Source organism: Taudactylus pleione, unplaced genomic scaffold (genome assembly GCF_031769625.1).
Source record: "Taudactylus pleione unplaced genomic scaffold, aTauple2 ptg000652l, whole genome shotgun sequence".
Lineage (NCBI taxonomy): Eukaryota > Metazoa > Chordata > Amphibia > Anura > Myobatrachidae > Taudactylus > Taudactylus pleione.
The window spans coordinates 4685214-4703449 of record NW_028285054.1 but is presented as its reverse complement, the minus strand read 5'-3'; the positions used below and the strand labels follow the sequence as shown (position 1 = coordinate 4703449).

At 40.0% G+C, this 18236-nt stretch overlaps 1 protein-coding gene across 3 annotated transcripts in view; it reads left to right on the top strand.

The window, feature by feature from the left end:
- MDGA2 (MAM domain containing glycosylphosphatidylinositol anchor 2) overlaps positions 1–17282 on the top strand; it is a 918945-nt gene extending 901663 nt beyond the window's left edge. For all 3 annotated transcript variants that reach the window (XM_088455291.1, XM_088455288.1, XM_088455287.1), the window contains 3 exons: positions 7274–7404; positions 13889–13994; positions 15423–17282. In XM_088455291.1, the coding sequence (XP_088311417.1) occupies positions 7274–7404; positions 13889–13994; positions 15423–15517 (332 nt within the window). In that variant the 3' untranslated portion in view covers positions 15518–17282. The remainder of the gene's footprint in view (positions 1–7273; positions 7405–13888; positions 13995–15422) is intronic.
- The last annotated feature ends 954 nt before the right edge of the window (positions 17283–18236 follow it).

Sequence of the window (18236 nt, the reverse complement as noted above, 5' to 3'; positions counted from 1 at the left end):
GTTTTACTTGTGCAGATTATTCAATAATACTATTGTTTTATGCAAACAATTTTGCTCTGAATCAACACTAAATCGTCCACATATTGTATAACAATTATGATTGCACTGTCAAACAGCCAATCTTTTAACATTAAAACTTGCAGCACACCCTTGTGGCAGTTTAGACTAAACATACTGCTTGTTTTGCTAGGGACTAAAAGGCAGTAAAACACTATGAGGTGGGTGATATGCCATTCAACAAGGTGTCCAGATTAGGTACCATTAGTGTATTAAACCTGTAACCTTCTACCCATTTGGTTACTGGCCACACATGTTAGCTTTAAGTTTAATTTAAATGGGCAGTAACCTTATATCTATTTTACCCTGTGCCCATAACAGGGACTTTAGCAACCATTTCATTTCAGTATAGACTTTCAATGTTAACAACATTAATGAGCTAAGGTCACTTCCCCATCTTTGTATGTTATTGTAGCATTTAATGCTGGCCATAAATTTGGCTCTAAAAGATTAAGTGGGCAGTCATCTGAGACTATTACACCATTATTTACAATATTCTGCAATTAATTTGTCTTTTGTAAATACTGTATTTGACCATCCAGGCCAGTGGCCGGGACTACAGAGGAGGTCAAATGTAATGGTGAGATTAATTTGAACTGAATAACATTTTTAGCAGCCTCAGACGGGTACAATATATTGTGGGACTCTATGACTGGTCATATTGACAGGTAGATGAGTCTGAGGGCTACAGTATCTTCTTATGATTGTTTGGCTATGCGTGTTCTATTCTAATATACATATACATGGGTTTACTGAGATGAGGACCATCTTTATGTTATTAATGTTACCGTCTAAATAATTGTTACATTTCAACACTTGTTGTAAACACTTCAATGCTACAATCCAACTTACTCATTATGGGTAAACATATATGTAAGTAACAATAGCTTAATAAATCCTTGTACAGGATTAAGGAAAAGGTGGACAGCATTACTTACACTGTCCCCGTAATACCATAACCATACAACACTCATACATATTTATGTAGTATCACTAAAACAAAGGTCAATAGCAAAAATAAAAATACTTTTGCAACAAAACAAAGGCTCATACCAAAAAGTAAAAACAATTTTGCTTTGCTCGCTGGCCTGTGGAATGTCACTCCTCTCTTTACGGAGACAAATATCAATAAGACAAAACTCAGCATACACAGAGATTGTTCATTGAGCCTTTTGTGAACAATTATGTCATACTTTCTAATATTTGAATATCTCATTAATATCATACTTAGATGTGATTGAACATACACCTTAATTTATGGATCTTTTACGTTCAAATCATCAGACAAGTCCTTTGCATTGCAAGCTCACTATTTTCTGCACATACCTCAGAACACTCACTCCCACTCCCTTCAGAATTTCTTAAAGGGAGACTATTGAAATTCTCAAACACACAATAGCAAAACTTCGTTTCTTTTAAAACTCAACCATTACATTGTATGGGCGTCCCCAAACACGTAGGATTAAACTGAAATATTTTATCATATTTCTGAAATCTACCTTTTGCAATTTTTACATGCACTTATCTTTACATTTAAAATCATAAACAATTTAGCACTCTCCACAATTTAATTGAGGATGTTCACATTTCTATGTATTTTTCTTACTTTTATTCTAATTTCTGGTATCTTTTCTGAGTTCAGTATATGACACCTTCAGTTTACAAACTCTACAATTTACAGCCCCACGATTCCAAATCATCACGTGCTTTACAGTCTATATCGGGGCATAGCTACTTAATTTTAGCAATATTCTTTACTGAACAATTTAGACCTACTGTCCTTACAGATGTTACTTCAAAATAATCCTTAAAGTACATACAATTAATTTATTATTCCCTTTCTTGTGAATCTTTCTTTAACAAGATCTGGTTTATCACTTTTATCTAATTTAAAAGTTTGTCTTCAAGCTTGTCTTCAAGTTTGTTACTCTTTATGAAGGAGCCTTATGTATGTATTGTAATTTTAATCGGATCAAGTGTGCCATTTCCATTTCTTCTGTCACCCCAGGACCTAACACTATACGTATAATATCCATGGGGGTTTGACAGCTGGACAGATTTTTGTTGTCCGCATTACCCATATATGTGGTTTCTCTAAAACCTATTGTGGGTTTACCAAAACCCTGTGGGTTCACCAAAAACCCTGTCTGTGGGTTCACCAAAAACCCTGTCTGTGGGTTCACCAAAAACCCTGTCTGTGGGTTCACCAAAAACCCTGTCTGTGGGTTTTACAAAAACCCTTTCTGTGGGTTCACCAAAAACCCTGTCTGTGGGTTTACAAAAATCCTGTCTGTGGGTCTACCAAACCCTGTCTGTGAGTCTACCAAACCCTGTCTGTGGGTTCTACAAAAACCCTGTTCCTTCTGTTCCTAATTGGGTCTCCTTAGTAGTTCTGGGCATACTATGTCCGTACCTTTGGGATATAAATTGATTAGCAAAATTGTTAGAAACAAATCCCAAAATTCGCTAAGTCTGGAGATAATCTCCACCAATATGGCAACCTACCAACAAACAAAATGTACTTCTATGTCTATTCACTCTGGAAGTATAAAGATCACAAGCTGTATCAAGGGACAATACTTATGATATTCAGACAAACAAATTATCACACTGTTAAACACAATAACATATTTGTTCAAATTCAAATCTATAAGGATTATAATCTGTATTCATTTTTAAAGATTCATTGGACATGTCATTTCATAAAATAAAACCCAGAACAAAAACAAAAAACAAAACAAAAACAAGAATCTGAGATACACTGATTTCCGTACCTGAATCCCTAAGCAGACAAGGGAATTCCCCAAAACAGTGCAGTCCAAATTAAGTAGAAAACTACTGATCCTGGGATGAAAGTTAGAATCCACTGTTCTGGTCACCCCGACGTGTCCACCACGGATCAGGGTTAGGAATCTTGGTACGGGAAACTCCAAGTGATAGATCGGAACCAATATTCTGTAATTAATCACCAGCCCAAGTTCATTAGTGTCAGACTCTTGCATTACTAAGATCTCAGGAGACAGAATCACCACCACCAGCCGTGGCTTCAAGATTCTCTCTGGCTATATTTGCATGTCATACAATAATATAAAGCACAGCATTCCTATTTTTGCAACATATCAGAATATTCACACATTATATATCACTATAGCAGTCATTGTTGTTTGTACATGTGGGAGTGTTAAGGGGGGTAAGGATACACAGTCTTATTCATAACGCTATATGCATGTTTATACATTCCAAGTTCTTCAGCTCATAGCTCAGCATAAATCAGTCTGTGTAATATTATACATTTAAAGCTATGAATACTTAAAGGCACACACCATCTTGTGACAAGATGGAGTCTTATGTGGATAGCTTAATAACAGATTTATCACTCACCATCCACAAATACTGCAGTTATCATGCCACGCGGAGGGCCCTCATGCTGCATGGGAGACCACAATAGCTAATGTGTGCTCGTCCATGTAACAGCGTTTAAACAGTCAGACACGCCTGAGTTTGTCTGGATAATCCCCATTACCTCACCCAAACACTGACTCCCTGTCACTCAATTTGTGAATGGCTCCTCTGTGTGGGCATAATAGCGAAGCACACGCTGCACATGCGCAGTGCAGCTGACAAGCATGCGCAATGGCTAATAATCGCTTGATCTGCGTAAAAAAAGGCATTACGTCCATTTCTGCACCAGGCCCTTAAGGGTCTATTTACTAAGCAGTGTTAGGAGACAGAGTGAAAAGTGATAAGAAAGTGATAAGGTGCCAGCCAATCAGCTCCCAACTGTCATTTTTCAAACACAGCCTGTGAGATGACAGTTGGGAGCTGATTGGCTGGCACCTTATCACTTTCTTATCACTTTTCACTCTGTCTCCTAAGTGATAAAGTGCCAGCGAATCAGCTCTCAGCTGTCATCTCACAGGCTGTGTTTGAAAAATGACAGTTGGGAGCTGATTGGGTGGCACCTTATCACTTTCTTATCACTTTTCACTCTGTATCCTAACACTGCTTAGTAAATAGACCCCTTAGTCTTTTCGTGTTTAATAAACTGTTTTCACATAGTTGTCTAGAAAAAAAACCTTTTTCCTAATTTGTTGTAGGTAGTAATACAGAGGTAAAACACTAACAATGCCATTCCCTCTTCTGATATTGTTATCTTGTTCTCTGCTACGCTTGACCAGCCTTTTCATCTCTCAATAGAAGTTTTAATGAGTAAGGCTAGCCTACAGATCATTGTCGCACTTCTGTGAAAGACGTGTTCTTTTGAACCAGCTTTCTCCACAATGGCATTGATTCCTAAACACCCGGTATTTTTTTCTTGTAACAATCACCATTTCAACTTTACATAGAATATCCACTGAGTACATTGGGTTCATTACGTAGAGACACTTTCCTGTCTCTGTATTCTTACTAAAGGTCATTATGTGAAGTTTCTAATGCTCTTCGCTGTCACTCTGTCAGATGCTAATGTGGTGTCTGCTCTTTCATGAGTCCTCCAATATTATAAAAGTTTGCCAGGAAATACAGTACGAAATGTCAAAGAAGGGAATTTGGGGAATGAACAAGACCCTCTTATTATTTTCATGCATGGCTGTTATGCTATAATGTTGTTTGGTTTCCCACACAAATTATTATTAGATATTACATAATAAGAGGTATAAATATAATGTATGATATTGCACTGAACGGTTACTTTACTGGGATGCAGTCATAAAGTCGACATTCGCAATGTCGACAGTTATGATGTTGACATTGTTGAAATGCTGCCAAGCAACATGTCAACATCCTCGGAATGCCAACTTGTTCATAATGTCGATATCTGAAATGTCGACATGTCAAATACCTACATTCTCAGAATGTCGACATTAGGGTTAGGATGTGGGAGTGGAGGGTTAGGGACTAGTGGGAGGTTAGGGTTACACTGTGGAATGGGAGGGTTAGAGTTAGGGACAAAGGGGGAGGTTAGGGTTAGACTACGTGGGGAGAGGTTAGGGTTAAGCTGTGGGAGTGGAGGGTAAGGAACTAGGGGATGTTAGGGTTAGGCTACGGGGGGAGAGGTTAGGGTTAGGATGTGGGAGTGGAGGGTTAGGGACTAGTGGGAGGTTAGGGTTACACTGTGGAATGGGAGGGATAGAGTTAGGGACAAAGGGGGAGGTTAAGGTTAGTGTACGTGGGGAGAGGTTAGGGTTAGGCTGCAGGAGTGGAGGGTTAGGGACTAGGAGGATGTTAGGGTTAGGCTATGGGGAGAGGTTAGGGTTAGGCTGCGGTAGTGGAGGGTTAGTGACTACGGAGTATTTAGGATTAGGCTATGGGGAGAGGTTAGGGTTAGGCACTAGGGAGGTTTAGGGATAGGGGTACTTGATTATGTGATTCAGGGGCTGAATCTACAGATTCTTTCCCAGGGCTGTCGGGAAGAGTGTGCTGTCCTGGGCACAAGTTGAGAAGGTAGCACCATCACTGACCCAGTGGCATGCTTGGTACCCTGTGGAGGCTTTCAGCCATTCTGCTGCTCCCAACCCGGGCCCCTATTTCTGACATCATGACATCACATGTTCTCGGGGTGGGAGGTGGCAGGGGGCAAGTTGCAGAAGTGCCCTGCTCTCTGCATTGTGTACACACGGATTATTAATCCATGAATTAGCAAGGTTCAGTAGCCAGGGTATGTGCATCATGACCTGCTGGAAACATTTTGTTTTTCACTGATATATCCGTCAGGACCAAAAATATTATGATCTGAAAATTCTGGATTGCCTCTTTGGGAATATTAGATGGCTAAATGTAGCTCATTTGTTACTCTCCATAAATCATCTCAGCCTCAGGGGGTCATTCAGACCCGCTCGCGATCGCAGGACGCTCGCAAGCGGGTCGATGTTCCCCCAATGCACACGATGGAGGGAGCTCCGTCGTGCGCATGTGCGAGACCCGAATAACGACGGCCAAGCCGTCGTTATGGGTCTCGCACTAAAGGGGGCGTGCTGTCGATGGTGACTGACAGCATGCCCCCTTTAGGGGCGTGCCGGGGGCGTGGTTGCCAGACGGAGGCGTTCCCATGGGAACGCCTACCATCTGAGTCCGGCCCCACTGACATCACTAGTGATGTCAGTGGGAGTGATTTTGGCTCTGATAGAGCCAAAATCACTCCAGGGCTTGCGGCAACGAGACCCTACCGCAGGGTCTCGTCGCAAGCACGATGGTCGCGATGGTCTTGACCATCGCGACCATCTTTTTGGCCGCTCGCATATGCTGTGGGTGGTCACCCACAGCTATGCGAGCGGCCAGGAAGCCGCTCCATTTTAAGGTAGGAGGGCACTGATTCAGAGCGAGCTCTGAATCTGGCCCTCAGTCAGCACGTTTCCTCCATGGAGTGTTTGCAACAAGAGAACCAGGATTAGGAGGATGCTTTGTGCGTTATAGCCCATTTTATTGCACAGATACAATGATGTACTGAGCAATTCCTTACAGTCTATAGGGACACATGTCCCTGTGACAGCTTACCTGCTCGCCTAACCATCCCACCAGTGCTCCAGCAAGGAGGGCAGGGTAATGAAGCAATATAATATGAATCACAACATTGTGCTACACCCTCCTGACACAGTGCTAGGAATTGTGTAAAATCAGTTCATAGCACCACTCACCTGCCCCTCCCACCAGGACCTTCACCTCCCCGGTTCTCCCAGACAGCAAATCAGGAAAGTACAGTAGGTAAGTCTATCTAGAGCAGTGGTTCTCACACTCGGTCCTCAGAACCCCACACAGGTCACATTTTCCAGGTCACCCAGCAGGTGCACAGGTGTATTCATTACACACTGACACATTTTAAAAGATCCACAGGTGGAGCTAATTATTTCACTTGTGATTCTGTGAGGAGACCTGGAAAACATGCACTGTTTGGGGTCCTGAGGACTGAGTTTGAGAACCTGTGATCTAGAGTAATGCAGCTTTATAGATCCAGCATTTTGGATACAATGCAAACTGTGAGCAGGAAGCTGAATTGCATACGGTGTCTATGTACCATTCGATCAGTGCTAGACTCCCTGATCGGCAAACACAAATAAAATGAGAGTACATTATAGTTATGTAGTGGTTCGTTAAACTTAACTTGTATACCCCTTTAACAGTTTGTTCATTTTTTTGTTAAAGTAAAGATTTCCGGTGCAGTGAGTCACCTGATAATGGATCACAAAATCTAAAAAGATCCCTCTGTTTTTACTTTTCTTAGGGAGTTTGAATATATTTCTTCGGCTTAAGGGGCAATCCAGCACAGAAATCCCAATCTGGTCGGCCAGCGGTAACAAAGGAGAGCAGTGGCACCAAGCTCGTATAAATATACATCCAACAGCTGCTTTTCAGGTAGGTGTCATTGGTGAACTCAGATCTACTGAGCTTATAAAACCGATAGTATCGTCCCATAAGTCTTAATATTAACCAAGCCACACACTTAGGTAGCCACGATGAAATTCAACCATTCGGCCGCTCAAGCTGAGCGCTGAGCTCTGCAATAACAGTTAGTGCCATTAGAACATGGCTTCTCAGCTCTACCAATCTGGCAAAATTAGCAGGCTCCTTTGGTTTGCTCTAAAACTTTTGTTCCTATTCATGAAAACAGCAAGTCATCTGACTAGTGTCCAACGGACAATTCAAATATAGAGCAGATAGACGGTCTCATTCAGACCCGCTCGCAAGCGGGTCGATGGCACACAAATGCGCATGCGCACGACGGAGGTGCCTCCGTCGTTCGCATGCGCAAGATACGGCGAGCAACGAGGAATCGTCGCTCGGGGTCTCGCACCAAAGGGGGTGTGCTGTCGATGGTGAGTGACAGCATGTACCCTTGGTGGGCGTGCCGGGGGCGTGGTTGCCAGACAGAGACGTTCCCATTGGAACGCCTTCCGTCTGGGTCCGGCCCCACTGACATCACTAGTGATGTCAGTGGGAGTGATTTTGGCCCTGACAGAGCCAAAATCACTCCTGGGCTTGCGGCAGCGAGACCCTACCGCAGGGTCTCATCGCAAGCCCGATGGTCGCGATGGTCTTGACCATCGCGACCATCATCATGGACGCTCGCATAAGCTGTGGGTGGTAACCCACAGCTATGCGAGCGTCCAAAAGGCCGCTGCATTTTTAGGTAGGAGGGCCCTGATTCAGAGCGAGCGCTCTGGTCAGAGCGTCCGGCTCTGAATCAGGCCCAGAATCCCAAGAAGCGATTCACTGTGGTTTGCTGGAAGTTAGCTGAAGCTTCTTTAAAAAGCTGAGCAAGCAACCAAGGAAGCCTATTTGCAAGTGAAGCAAATCGTTCACTTACATGTAGTTGTTAGATGTCTCTGCTGCAGCAATAAACAAAGACTTACAACTTTCAGTCTAAAGTAAATGATCACTCTGCAGATGGATAATAATTGGCCTGGAGGGATAAATTAAATAAAGACAAGGTTTTTCCTGTCAGTTGCATCAGAGAAAAATAAATGTGTCACGCAAAATATTATGCCTGAATCCCTTAAGGTATAATGAGGAATCATGGAGTATGCATTAAAATAAATGGTACTATTTAACCATAGTGATCCCGGAAGCGGTTATTGCACTTGTAAAGAAGCAAAAATTATTATTCTCACTTAATAGTGATGCCTGTGTGCATGGACCATGAGCTTTGGAAGCCAAGATGGCTGCTTTTGCAGAGGCTCACATCTTTTCTCTGGAAGTCTGGTTACAGTGGGAAATATATGATGATTGGACAGAGCTAAATACATTCCCTGGTTTTCAGACTGTGGCAAAAATATTGGTTTTAAGATATGTGTCTCATAATATGCCACATGTCTCATGATGTTACTGGTTCCTAGTGCATTCCTGGGCTGGAAAATGGTTCAACAAACACAAACACAAAATGGCTTCTACCACTGTTAAGGGGCATCCACTAGCAGACTTTGAAATGACTGCACAATACGACATTGTAATCGTGCAGTCGTTTCACAGTCTGTGCTGTGCCTACACTGACCGAACAGTCGTTCAGTGTAGGCACATCAATCATCCGCTAACATGCTCAACTAGACGTTATCATCAGGTTGACCAGCATGTTCGGTCGATGATTGATGTCGGAAACGAACAGCGGGAGCACGCCTCGCTGGTTGTTTCCGACATTAATGTGCACAAGTTGTGTCTGATTACTGAGCGATTGCACGATTACGATGTCATCATCGTGCAATTGTTCAGTAATGTCACGTAGTGGATACGCGGCATTAGGCAACTGATACACTTTAAGGCAACTAATACACTTTAAGGATATAAATACAGTAGGCTAGATTATTGTAATCATTAAAAAAAAAACTCACATTGACCGTGGCCACTGTAGCTATAAGGGTAATTATGAAATGTACTATACAGTAATTACATAAATCAATTATTGTAGATAATTACAGCACATGAAGAGAAAATGCTAATTAAGGAATAACAAATTGGTCAGAAAGAAAAACCTAAAAACAAGTAAACTCAATATCCTATACATTAATAATATTATATATTTTTTATGTAGTGCTGCCATTTTTACATAGTGATATACTGAGTATATTTGTCATTCACATCATTCCCTGCCCCATTTCATATGAACCTTCCAATATGTTTTTTGTAGAGTGGGAGATAACCAGAGCAGCTGAAGGTAACCCACACAAACACAGTAATTTAATTTATAACCCCAGTGCTGTGATGCAATTCTACTGACCACATTATTTCATATACTCTCAAATTGGCTGGAATTTCTCTATCTTGTGTCGTCTGCAGCAGCAGTGAAACCTTGAATCTCAGTTACTTTGAGTTGTGAGTTTTGCTATTTTGCACCAAATTTGGAATGGGAAGTCTGGGTAAAGATAGGGTTGAGAGAAAGATGTTGGTGCATTTTGTAATTTGTTTAGATTTGACTCTCAACATAAATCATAGAGACACCATTATACACTGTACACGGGGCTCGATTCAGACCCGCTGGCTAGATGCATTTGCACGCAGCAAAGTATGCAAATCCGAGATCGCACAGTAAGCTATTAGCACGCCCACTAAGTCTTGGCGTGCGATTGCGCTGTGTATGCAGATGCCCACCAGCCTGTTTTAAGACACCCACTTGCGCACGTTATATCCAGGAAGTGAATGCAACCATCGGTACATCGAGTACCATCGGATGCTTACGCAGCGCTTGTGGCTGACCTTATCCTACCGCAAGCACTGCGAGTGCTTCAGTGTAAAATTCAGCCAGGTGATGTGTACTATGACGCTGCGTCTTAATTATGCACGCCTGTGAAACGGCGTTAAGACGCTCGGGCACGCCTGCGTTCGCACCACCACTCCCCCGTTTCCATCGACGTTCCCCTGTCACTACCCACAAACGGCTCATTCTGTCACTCAAGCCAGCGAGGCGTCTATGTACAAGGGGCGAGCGCTTGGCGATCGCACAGACTGGTTCGCACTGCGATGCGTACGCATACGCAGAATGCAAACAACGGCATGCTGCGTGCGAACGAATCCTAGCGAGCGGCTCTGAATCAGGCATACTGTGCACAATATTGTTTTGAAGGTTTCTGTAAACCTAAACATCATTGTTCTTGTAATTAAAAAAAAAAAGTTAAACTTGAGTCAGAAACTGTCCAACAAATATTAGACTTTCTGATTTTAGAGTACATTCCAAGAATTAAATACAATTAGGAAGCTAAGCTAATTGCTTGTTTTATAAATTAATTATACAACAAAACACAATACTCATTTTTATGTAAATCTTGTTTGTATATAGTCACTTTGGTCAGTTGTGAAACATAAACTATACCATGTTACATTAGCTCAAGATTTGTTTATGCCATATAGTTGTTGTTTTGGCATAATGGCAGCGCTCAGTGTTCTATGAGTCTCTGATGTATTTTTTCAATTTATTCTGAAATTTTCTTTCATCGTCATCTAAACAGTAAATAGACAATGTTTTGCATTGGAATATTACTTGCCGCCTAGTGTTCAGGATCATAATATTAAAGGGAACATTGGGGGTCATTCAGACCCGCTCGCAAGCGGGTCGATGTTGCCCCACTGCACATGCGCACGACGTAGGGAGCTCCGTCGTGCGCATGCGCGATACCCGGATAGCGACGGGCTCTCCGTCGCTCCGGGTCTCGCACCAAAGGGGGCGTGCTGTCGATGTTGATTGACAGCACGCCCCCTTTGGTGGGCGTGCCGGGGGCGTGGCTGCCAGACGGAGGCGTTCCCATGGGAACGCCTACTGTCTAAAGCCGGCCTCACTGACATCACAAGTGATGTCAGTGGGAGTGATTTTGGCTCTGATAGAGCCAAAATCACTCCAGGGCTTGCGGCAGGGAGACCCTACTGCAGGGTCTCCGTCGTAAGCCCGATGGTCGCGATGGTCTTGACCATCGCAACCATCATCATGGACGCTCGCATAAGCTGTGGGTGGTCACCCACAGCTATGCGAGCGTCCAGGAGGACGCTCCATTTTCATGGAGGAGGGCACTGATTCAGAGCGAGCGCTCTCGTCAGAGCGTTCGGCTCTGAATCAGGCCCATTGTCCATAGCCTAGAAAACTTTAAGTCAATCATAATGCTTGAGTGAATCTACAGAAATTCAGTTTATTAACATCTTGTGATATTGCTTCAATAGTTACATTTTTAGTAAATTGATCATTAATTGTGTTATTGCTTGTTCAAATATTTAAAGTGTCACGCTCCGGACTATTAAAACCACTTTCTTAACGCTCTGGTGCCTGTCCGGGATAGCACAGAGGTCTGCTCAAGCTGTACATCACTCCTGGCTGGTGCTGAGGTCTGTCTGTGCTGCTCCTGCCCCATCCACTCAGCATCCTGTTACTGAGCATGGAGATGGCTCTCTGCAGCATCTTGTTCAGTGTGTATTGCCAGAATGATGGCACATAGACTGCAGCTCCTAAACAACAGTATGGGCGCAGCCATGTTGGACTCTGTCACCTGACGCTCTTCTTCCACTCAGATCACTGCTTCCAGACCAGCTGATCGCACTATCCAATCCCTGGTGATCCTCCCCTATAAATTCCATTTCTAGCCTCTGTTGCCAGTGCAATGTCGCTTCTTGCTGAAGTTACAGCTCAGTGCTGAGCTCCCAGGTACTATGTATCTGAACGGTACCAGTCTGTTATATCCAGTTCCTATATCTGGTAAACAAGTCTCCTATACCATCTTGCACACCAGTCTGGTTTTTACAATTGAGACTTGTTCTTACAGCCACCATTGGTTCCAGCCAATACCTCCAACCATCGGTATTAACTGAAGCTTCCAACATTGGACTCATGTTAATTAAGTTCTTCACATCATCAACATCAGTCCCAGCCGATCAAGTTCATCAACATCGGACTATTATCAATTAAGTCCTTCAATTCATCAACATCGGTCCCAGCTGATCATGTTAATCAATTCATCAACATCGGACTCATATCAGTTAAGTTCCTCATTTCATCAACATCGGTCCCAACTGGTCAAGTTAATCAATTTATCAACATCGGACTATTATCAATCAAGTTCTTCAATTCATCAACATCAGTCCCAACTGATCAAGTTCATCAATTCATTAATATCGGACTCATATCAATTAAGTTCTTCAATTTTTCAACATCGGTCTCAAACGATCAAGTTAATCAATTCTTCAACATCGTATTCAAATCCATCAAGTTCTTCAAATCATCAACATCGTTCTCCAAATGACCCAGCTCTCAATCCAGCATCATCGGTCCCAATCTTATTCTGCTCATTTATTCAGTATTATCATCTCCAGTTCTCATCCCAACCTGCTGTTTAATAAAGACATTCCATTCCTGTCGCCTTCGGGTTCATCATCCTCTGCAGCTTCTCTACCTCCTCACAGCAATACATGAGATAGTCCTGGCTCCAGCCGCCCAGGTTTATTCACACCTCCCAAGTCTCCTCTTCAACCTCTCACATCTGTTCCAGCCCAAACCAACCCTCAGGCGTGATGAAAGAAGTTGTGAAGGATATAAAAAACTTAAAGTGTAAATTATTTTTTCTAAAAAAAATTAATAAATTGCCATTGAAAAACTAAATTTTGAATTACACTTTTATTCAAAAATGACATATTAATATACAGTGTGTGTATGTATATATATATATATATATATATATATATATATATATATATAATTACTTTAAGTTTGCATTTAAAAGCAAATGGCAATTAACTTGTGCAAGTTAGGCATTGAAATTAAGTGCTTTATTGATAGTTGTGATTCAGTGTAAATGTTTCATCTAAATAAAGTTAGTAAAATTGTACAGTATCTGACATAGCTCTAGAAAGAGATGGCTGTTTAGTAAGCACTAAGGATTTAAGTTTTCATGGAATATTAAAATATTTGTGTATACATTTTTTTTTTAATATACTGTACTTGAAATAAATATTTCCTCAATATGCAGTACCAATACTTACTTGAGTACATTTCTAAACACTGTATCCTAAAACTTTATTGCACTTATTGATTATGTGAACTGTAGTTTATTTTATCTGTTTACATTTGTAGGTTTATATGATAATAATACTGTTTTTGAATTCCACAACTGAATGTGCTGGAAAGTTCATATATTCATTATACTTCAAGAAGTTTCCAAGTGGAGAGTACAGGGACTTTTTAATCACATGCATATAATCTTCCTTCACTTATCTTACTCACACCTCAATGTCCTGAATTTTGGGCTACCAAATGCTGTAAAAAATAGACTTGGTTAACTGAAACCTTCATATTACCGAAATAATTGGAAGAATAGTAAATGTATTGCTTACAGTTGCATTATTATCTGATATAGTCTATTTCCCATTACAGGTCATTTTTGAAGGTATGCGAGGACCTGGTATAGAAGGAGACATCGCTATAGATGATGTATCAATCGTCGAGGGAGAATGTACGAGGGTGGACCAGCCAGCCACTAGTATGTCTTAGGCAAATACAGGGGGGGTTCCAGTTGCCTGGAAACCCCCCTCCCCAGCCCACACCATAACCACAATAGAAATAGTAATATAATAGAATTTTACTAGTGCTACATGTTCTTCTCAGTATCACAAATTAAATAATTTGTACCACCTGTGGATCTTTTAACATGTGTCAGCCAGTAATAAATATACCTGTGTACCAACTAGGAGATATGGAAAACATGCACTGTTAGGGGTGCACTGCTATAGGCCATCAATACGATTAATTACTAATACTGTATAATAACACACTACCCAGTGCATAAGGAGATCAATATGTACATATATGTCCAGGGCAGTACTAGGTTCTTCTGCTGCTCCCCCAGACTCCCGGACTTGCTCCAATGCTCTGTAATGAAGCCTACATCTGAAATAAAAACATTCAGCTCAGACAGGATGGCCTTGCTGCCACATTTAATTGCTTACTGTGATCGCTCGTCCTGTATATGCTGGAATTATGACACAAAATACACTTTGTATGATGCATATTAAAGCTGGATAAGTGCTAATTATGCCCTCTTTATGAACTGGCCACACTCGCTCTAAAATCAAGGATTTGGAAACCCCCCTTTAGAAATCCTGCGTTTGCCACTGTATGTTCTGCATTTGGTCTATTATTGGACTAACCTCATGGCCTGTTATTGACTTCACATGTGGTCCTCTTGTCAAAAAGATGAAATAGAAATACTAATTGGAGAAACTTTAACGAACACCCTTATGTGCTTTGAGAAGTTATTGGCGCTACTAATTTAATCATATTTCACTTTACAATACAAGATTATTTAAAATGTCAATAAAAATTATCATTGATTTTGCTTACTTTACATTGAAACATTATCAAGTACTGATTTTCCAGAAAACAATATGTGAAAAAAATAGAACTACTAAATTAAGAATACAATAAAATGTAACTTTACTAAATTGGAATATTTAAAAACAGTATGATCCTATGGAAACCGTGGATTGTATTTGTAAAAGACAAATATTTTCATTACACTGTTAGTCCTGGAACAAAACATTGTGCATTAATAGGTCCAAAAAATATTATAGTAAATATGAAAATAATAAAATAAATACAGTAAGTGAAACTAATAAAATTATACAATTATGTATGCTATACCTTTGTTTAAAGAGCTCAGCGAAGTCATCACATATTAATTAAGAACACTTACTAGGAATAATTATAAGGATATTACATGTTTCATCAGAGATATATGCTCTACTTAAAAACATCCAACTACCTCAGTAACTTTTATTATAATTTACACAAGGTGATCCATTCAATGCCTATTCAATATATAACATACAGTATAACCTCTACTATCTAGTCTATATAAACATGTACTTTGTCATTGTTGAATATTTACTTATTTTTCTTTTCTTTTTAGCTCCGCCTTCTGGTGATAAAGTGTCTGGGACTATAGTTCATATATGGTTGTATCCAGTTTTCCTTTTCCTTTCTTTTTTAAGTCATCAAAGGTGACCATATCCTGGCAGAGGCTACATAAAAATTCACTTGGCACTGGTACGAAGAAAGAGTCTTTGTAAATGGACAACTGAAAAACAATCTACCAAAGATTCCTCCATGAAGGCACTGAGAATGAACGGAACATGGAACATTACCAAGTACACACGAGACCTGAAATTAAGGAGAGACCTTACAGTGCTCCTGTGGCTTTCACGAATACAGTATAATCTGAATATTCTCTTTAAAAACAAATAAGGAATGGATATCCTTGTCAAAGCACAAAGTCATGGCTGGTTTTCTTTCAAATGAATAGAGTTTGCTTGCTTCCATGGACACCTAATGGCCTGCCAACCTAAACCTCACAGTTAACAGGGTACAAGAAGATCTGGCATTTATTTCCAAATTGAGAAGGTTTTTAGCCTGGTTTAAGAAAAAATGAGCCCTTTTGCCTTGGCTGCCACCATCCAAAAATAAATCCTCTGAAAACCATGTGCAGCATTTTGTCACAGCTTTGCTAATGAAAGGTATGCTGTATCTTTTTTGCATGTTGACGTCTCCAAGAAAGAGCAGTTTAGTCTTACAAATTTTTCAGCCTTCGGGATTTCGCTCGCTTATGGACACAGAGTCACCGAGTCATCAGTTGTATTAAAGGAACCAAACCACCAACTTTTATAAAATGCCAGGAAACCAAGTGCCTTTAATTAACAAGCCTGAAAAAAAGTTAGCTAAACAAGCTTGCTCTGCTGTGAGTGGTTTGTGAAAACAAAAAACTAAAGAAAAATAAACTGTTTTATAAGCAAACTACAATCCATGAATATAAAACACAGGCCAGATTTAAGAAAAAAAATCAAATATTGCTACTGAAAGAACATGGACTTAAGTTGCTGCATACGCTCCTTCAACATTTTAATTTTAATTTAGTTGTTTAAACTTAAAAAAACAGCCATGGCCTTCTTGCTTATTTTCAGTTTTACAATATCTTATAGATAAATCTGAAAATTGGAAAATGCTACTTTTCATATTACTGGCAGCTGAGGTAGTTTGAAAAGTTGTCTACGGACTTTCAATCTCATTTTTTTTTCTTTTTAAAATGGGAAAGTGATTTTCTTACTCTTATCTACATTTGAAATGAAATCAGTCTGATCTCAAAAGGAAAACGTATCTAAGACTGCAGCGCGTTTTATCCTAGCAGAAACTGTGGGTCTGAATTATTAGTCTTCACTTAAAAAAAAATTTCAAATATGAGGGTCTGATGCCTCTGCCCGCTAATCAGACTGTGCAGATTGTGACATAGTATTTTATTATTTTGGCAAGTTTGAAAAAAAAGAAAATACACTTTTACATAAAATTGTAAAAAATGACTGAGCTACCTGATTAAATACCATAACTTAACCAGCCACTTTTTCAATGCATTGTATATGTCCCTTATAACGTTGGCTATGAACGTTTGAAGATATTTTTGATTTCTTTAAATTATCTTAAAATTTTACTTCATTTAAAAATACTTTTATCTACAAAAATTATTCTTTTATGTTCTTGAAAACACTTGATGGTTACAAAAATGTTATGCAAGCAATTGGGCTATAAATAAAAACAAAACATATTTAACATTGCTGAAATTGATTCTAAAAAAAATGAAGCACAAGAAGATGTCACAGAATATTAATGACCACAATTATATTTTTTATTTTATTTTAATTTTATTTTAAATTCTGTAGAAATGTTTGTGCTGATTCAGTAATTCAACTGAACAAAAACAAAACTTTTACAGCTATGTTCAATAAAGCCTCTTTCCAGGTAAGGTATAATTAAGTGGTCTACTGGTTATTTTTGTCTATATACGTAATATGAAAATTATATCAGTGTTGAAATTCACAATTTGTGGTTTTATATGAGAGAGGATCTTAAAGTTCACAGTTTACAGTAAGTTCCTTCCTTTTAATATGAACTATTGACAATCATTTATTTTTAAAAAAATCATCAAATCTGATTTATTACAACAAAATTATGCAATTTTAATACTAAAAAAAGTGATACAGTCATTGACAGGTAAAAATGACTAGTGGAGTAAAATATATACATCAGACTATGAAATAAATATATTCTCAGCACTCACAGCAGAACCTGTCTTTGGATTCAGACTAAATCAGGGTTTCCTAAACCCTATCCTCAAGGCACTCTAACAGTCTCCTCTTGCATCTTTGCGTACGTGGCAAATCGTGCGCCAGTGACAGGATGTGCGCACTGCATTTGCACCTGTGACTCCATAGGATTGCTTGCTGCTATCGCAGTGTGCGCCATAGCGTATCGTAGCATACACTGCTGTGGGTAATCACATGGCGCGATGTGTGTGCATGTTTGTAGCGCGATCGGCAAGGATGTAAGAGGACACTTCTGTAGGTTATAAGGGTATCCATGCTTGTGCACAGATAGTATAATCAAATTGTTTGAGGTACTAATTAAGCCACCTGTGCTTAAGCATGGATAGCCTTAAAACTTGGGCTCTTAGGGTGCCTTGAGGACCGAGTTTGGCAACCACTGGTCACTAAGCAGTTGTTGGTGTTACATTTTAGAAACCAGCTACTACCTAATCACAGTTCTAAAGTGCTTTGCTGTTAAGATATTATTATAAAATTGTTCTACTAAACAGTGATAACATAAAACAAACATTATTTTGTTGCAGATATGTATTATTTCCAAGTCCCCCTTTATAGTAAAATCCTGGTTAATTTTT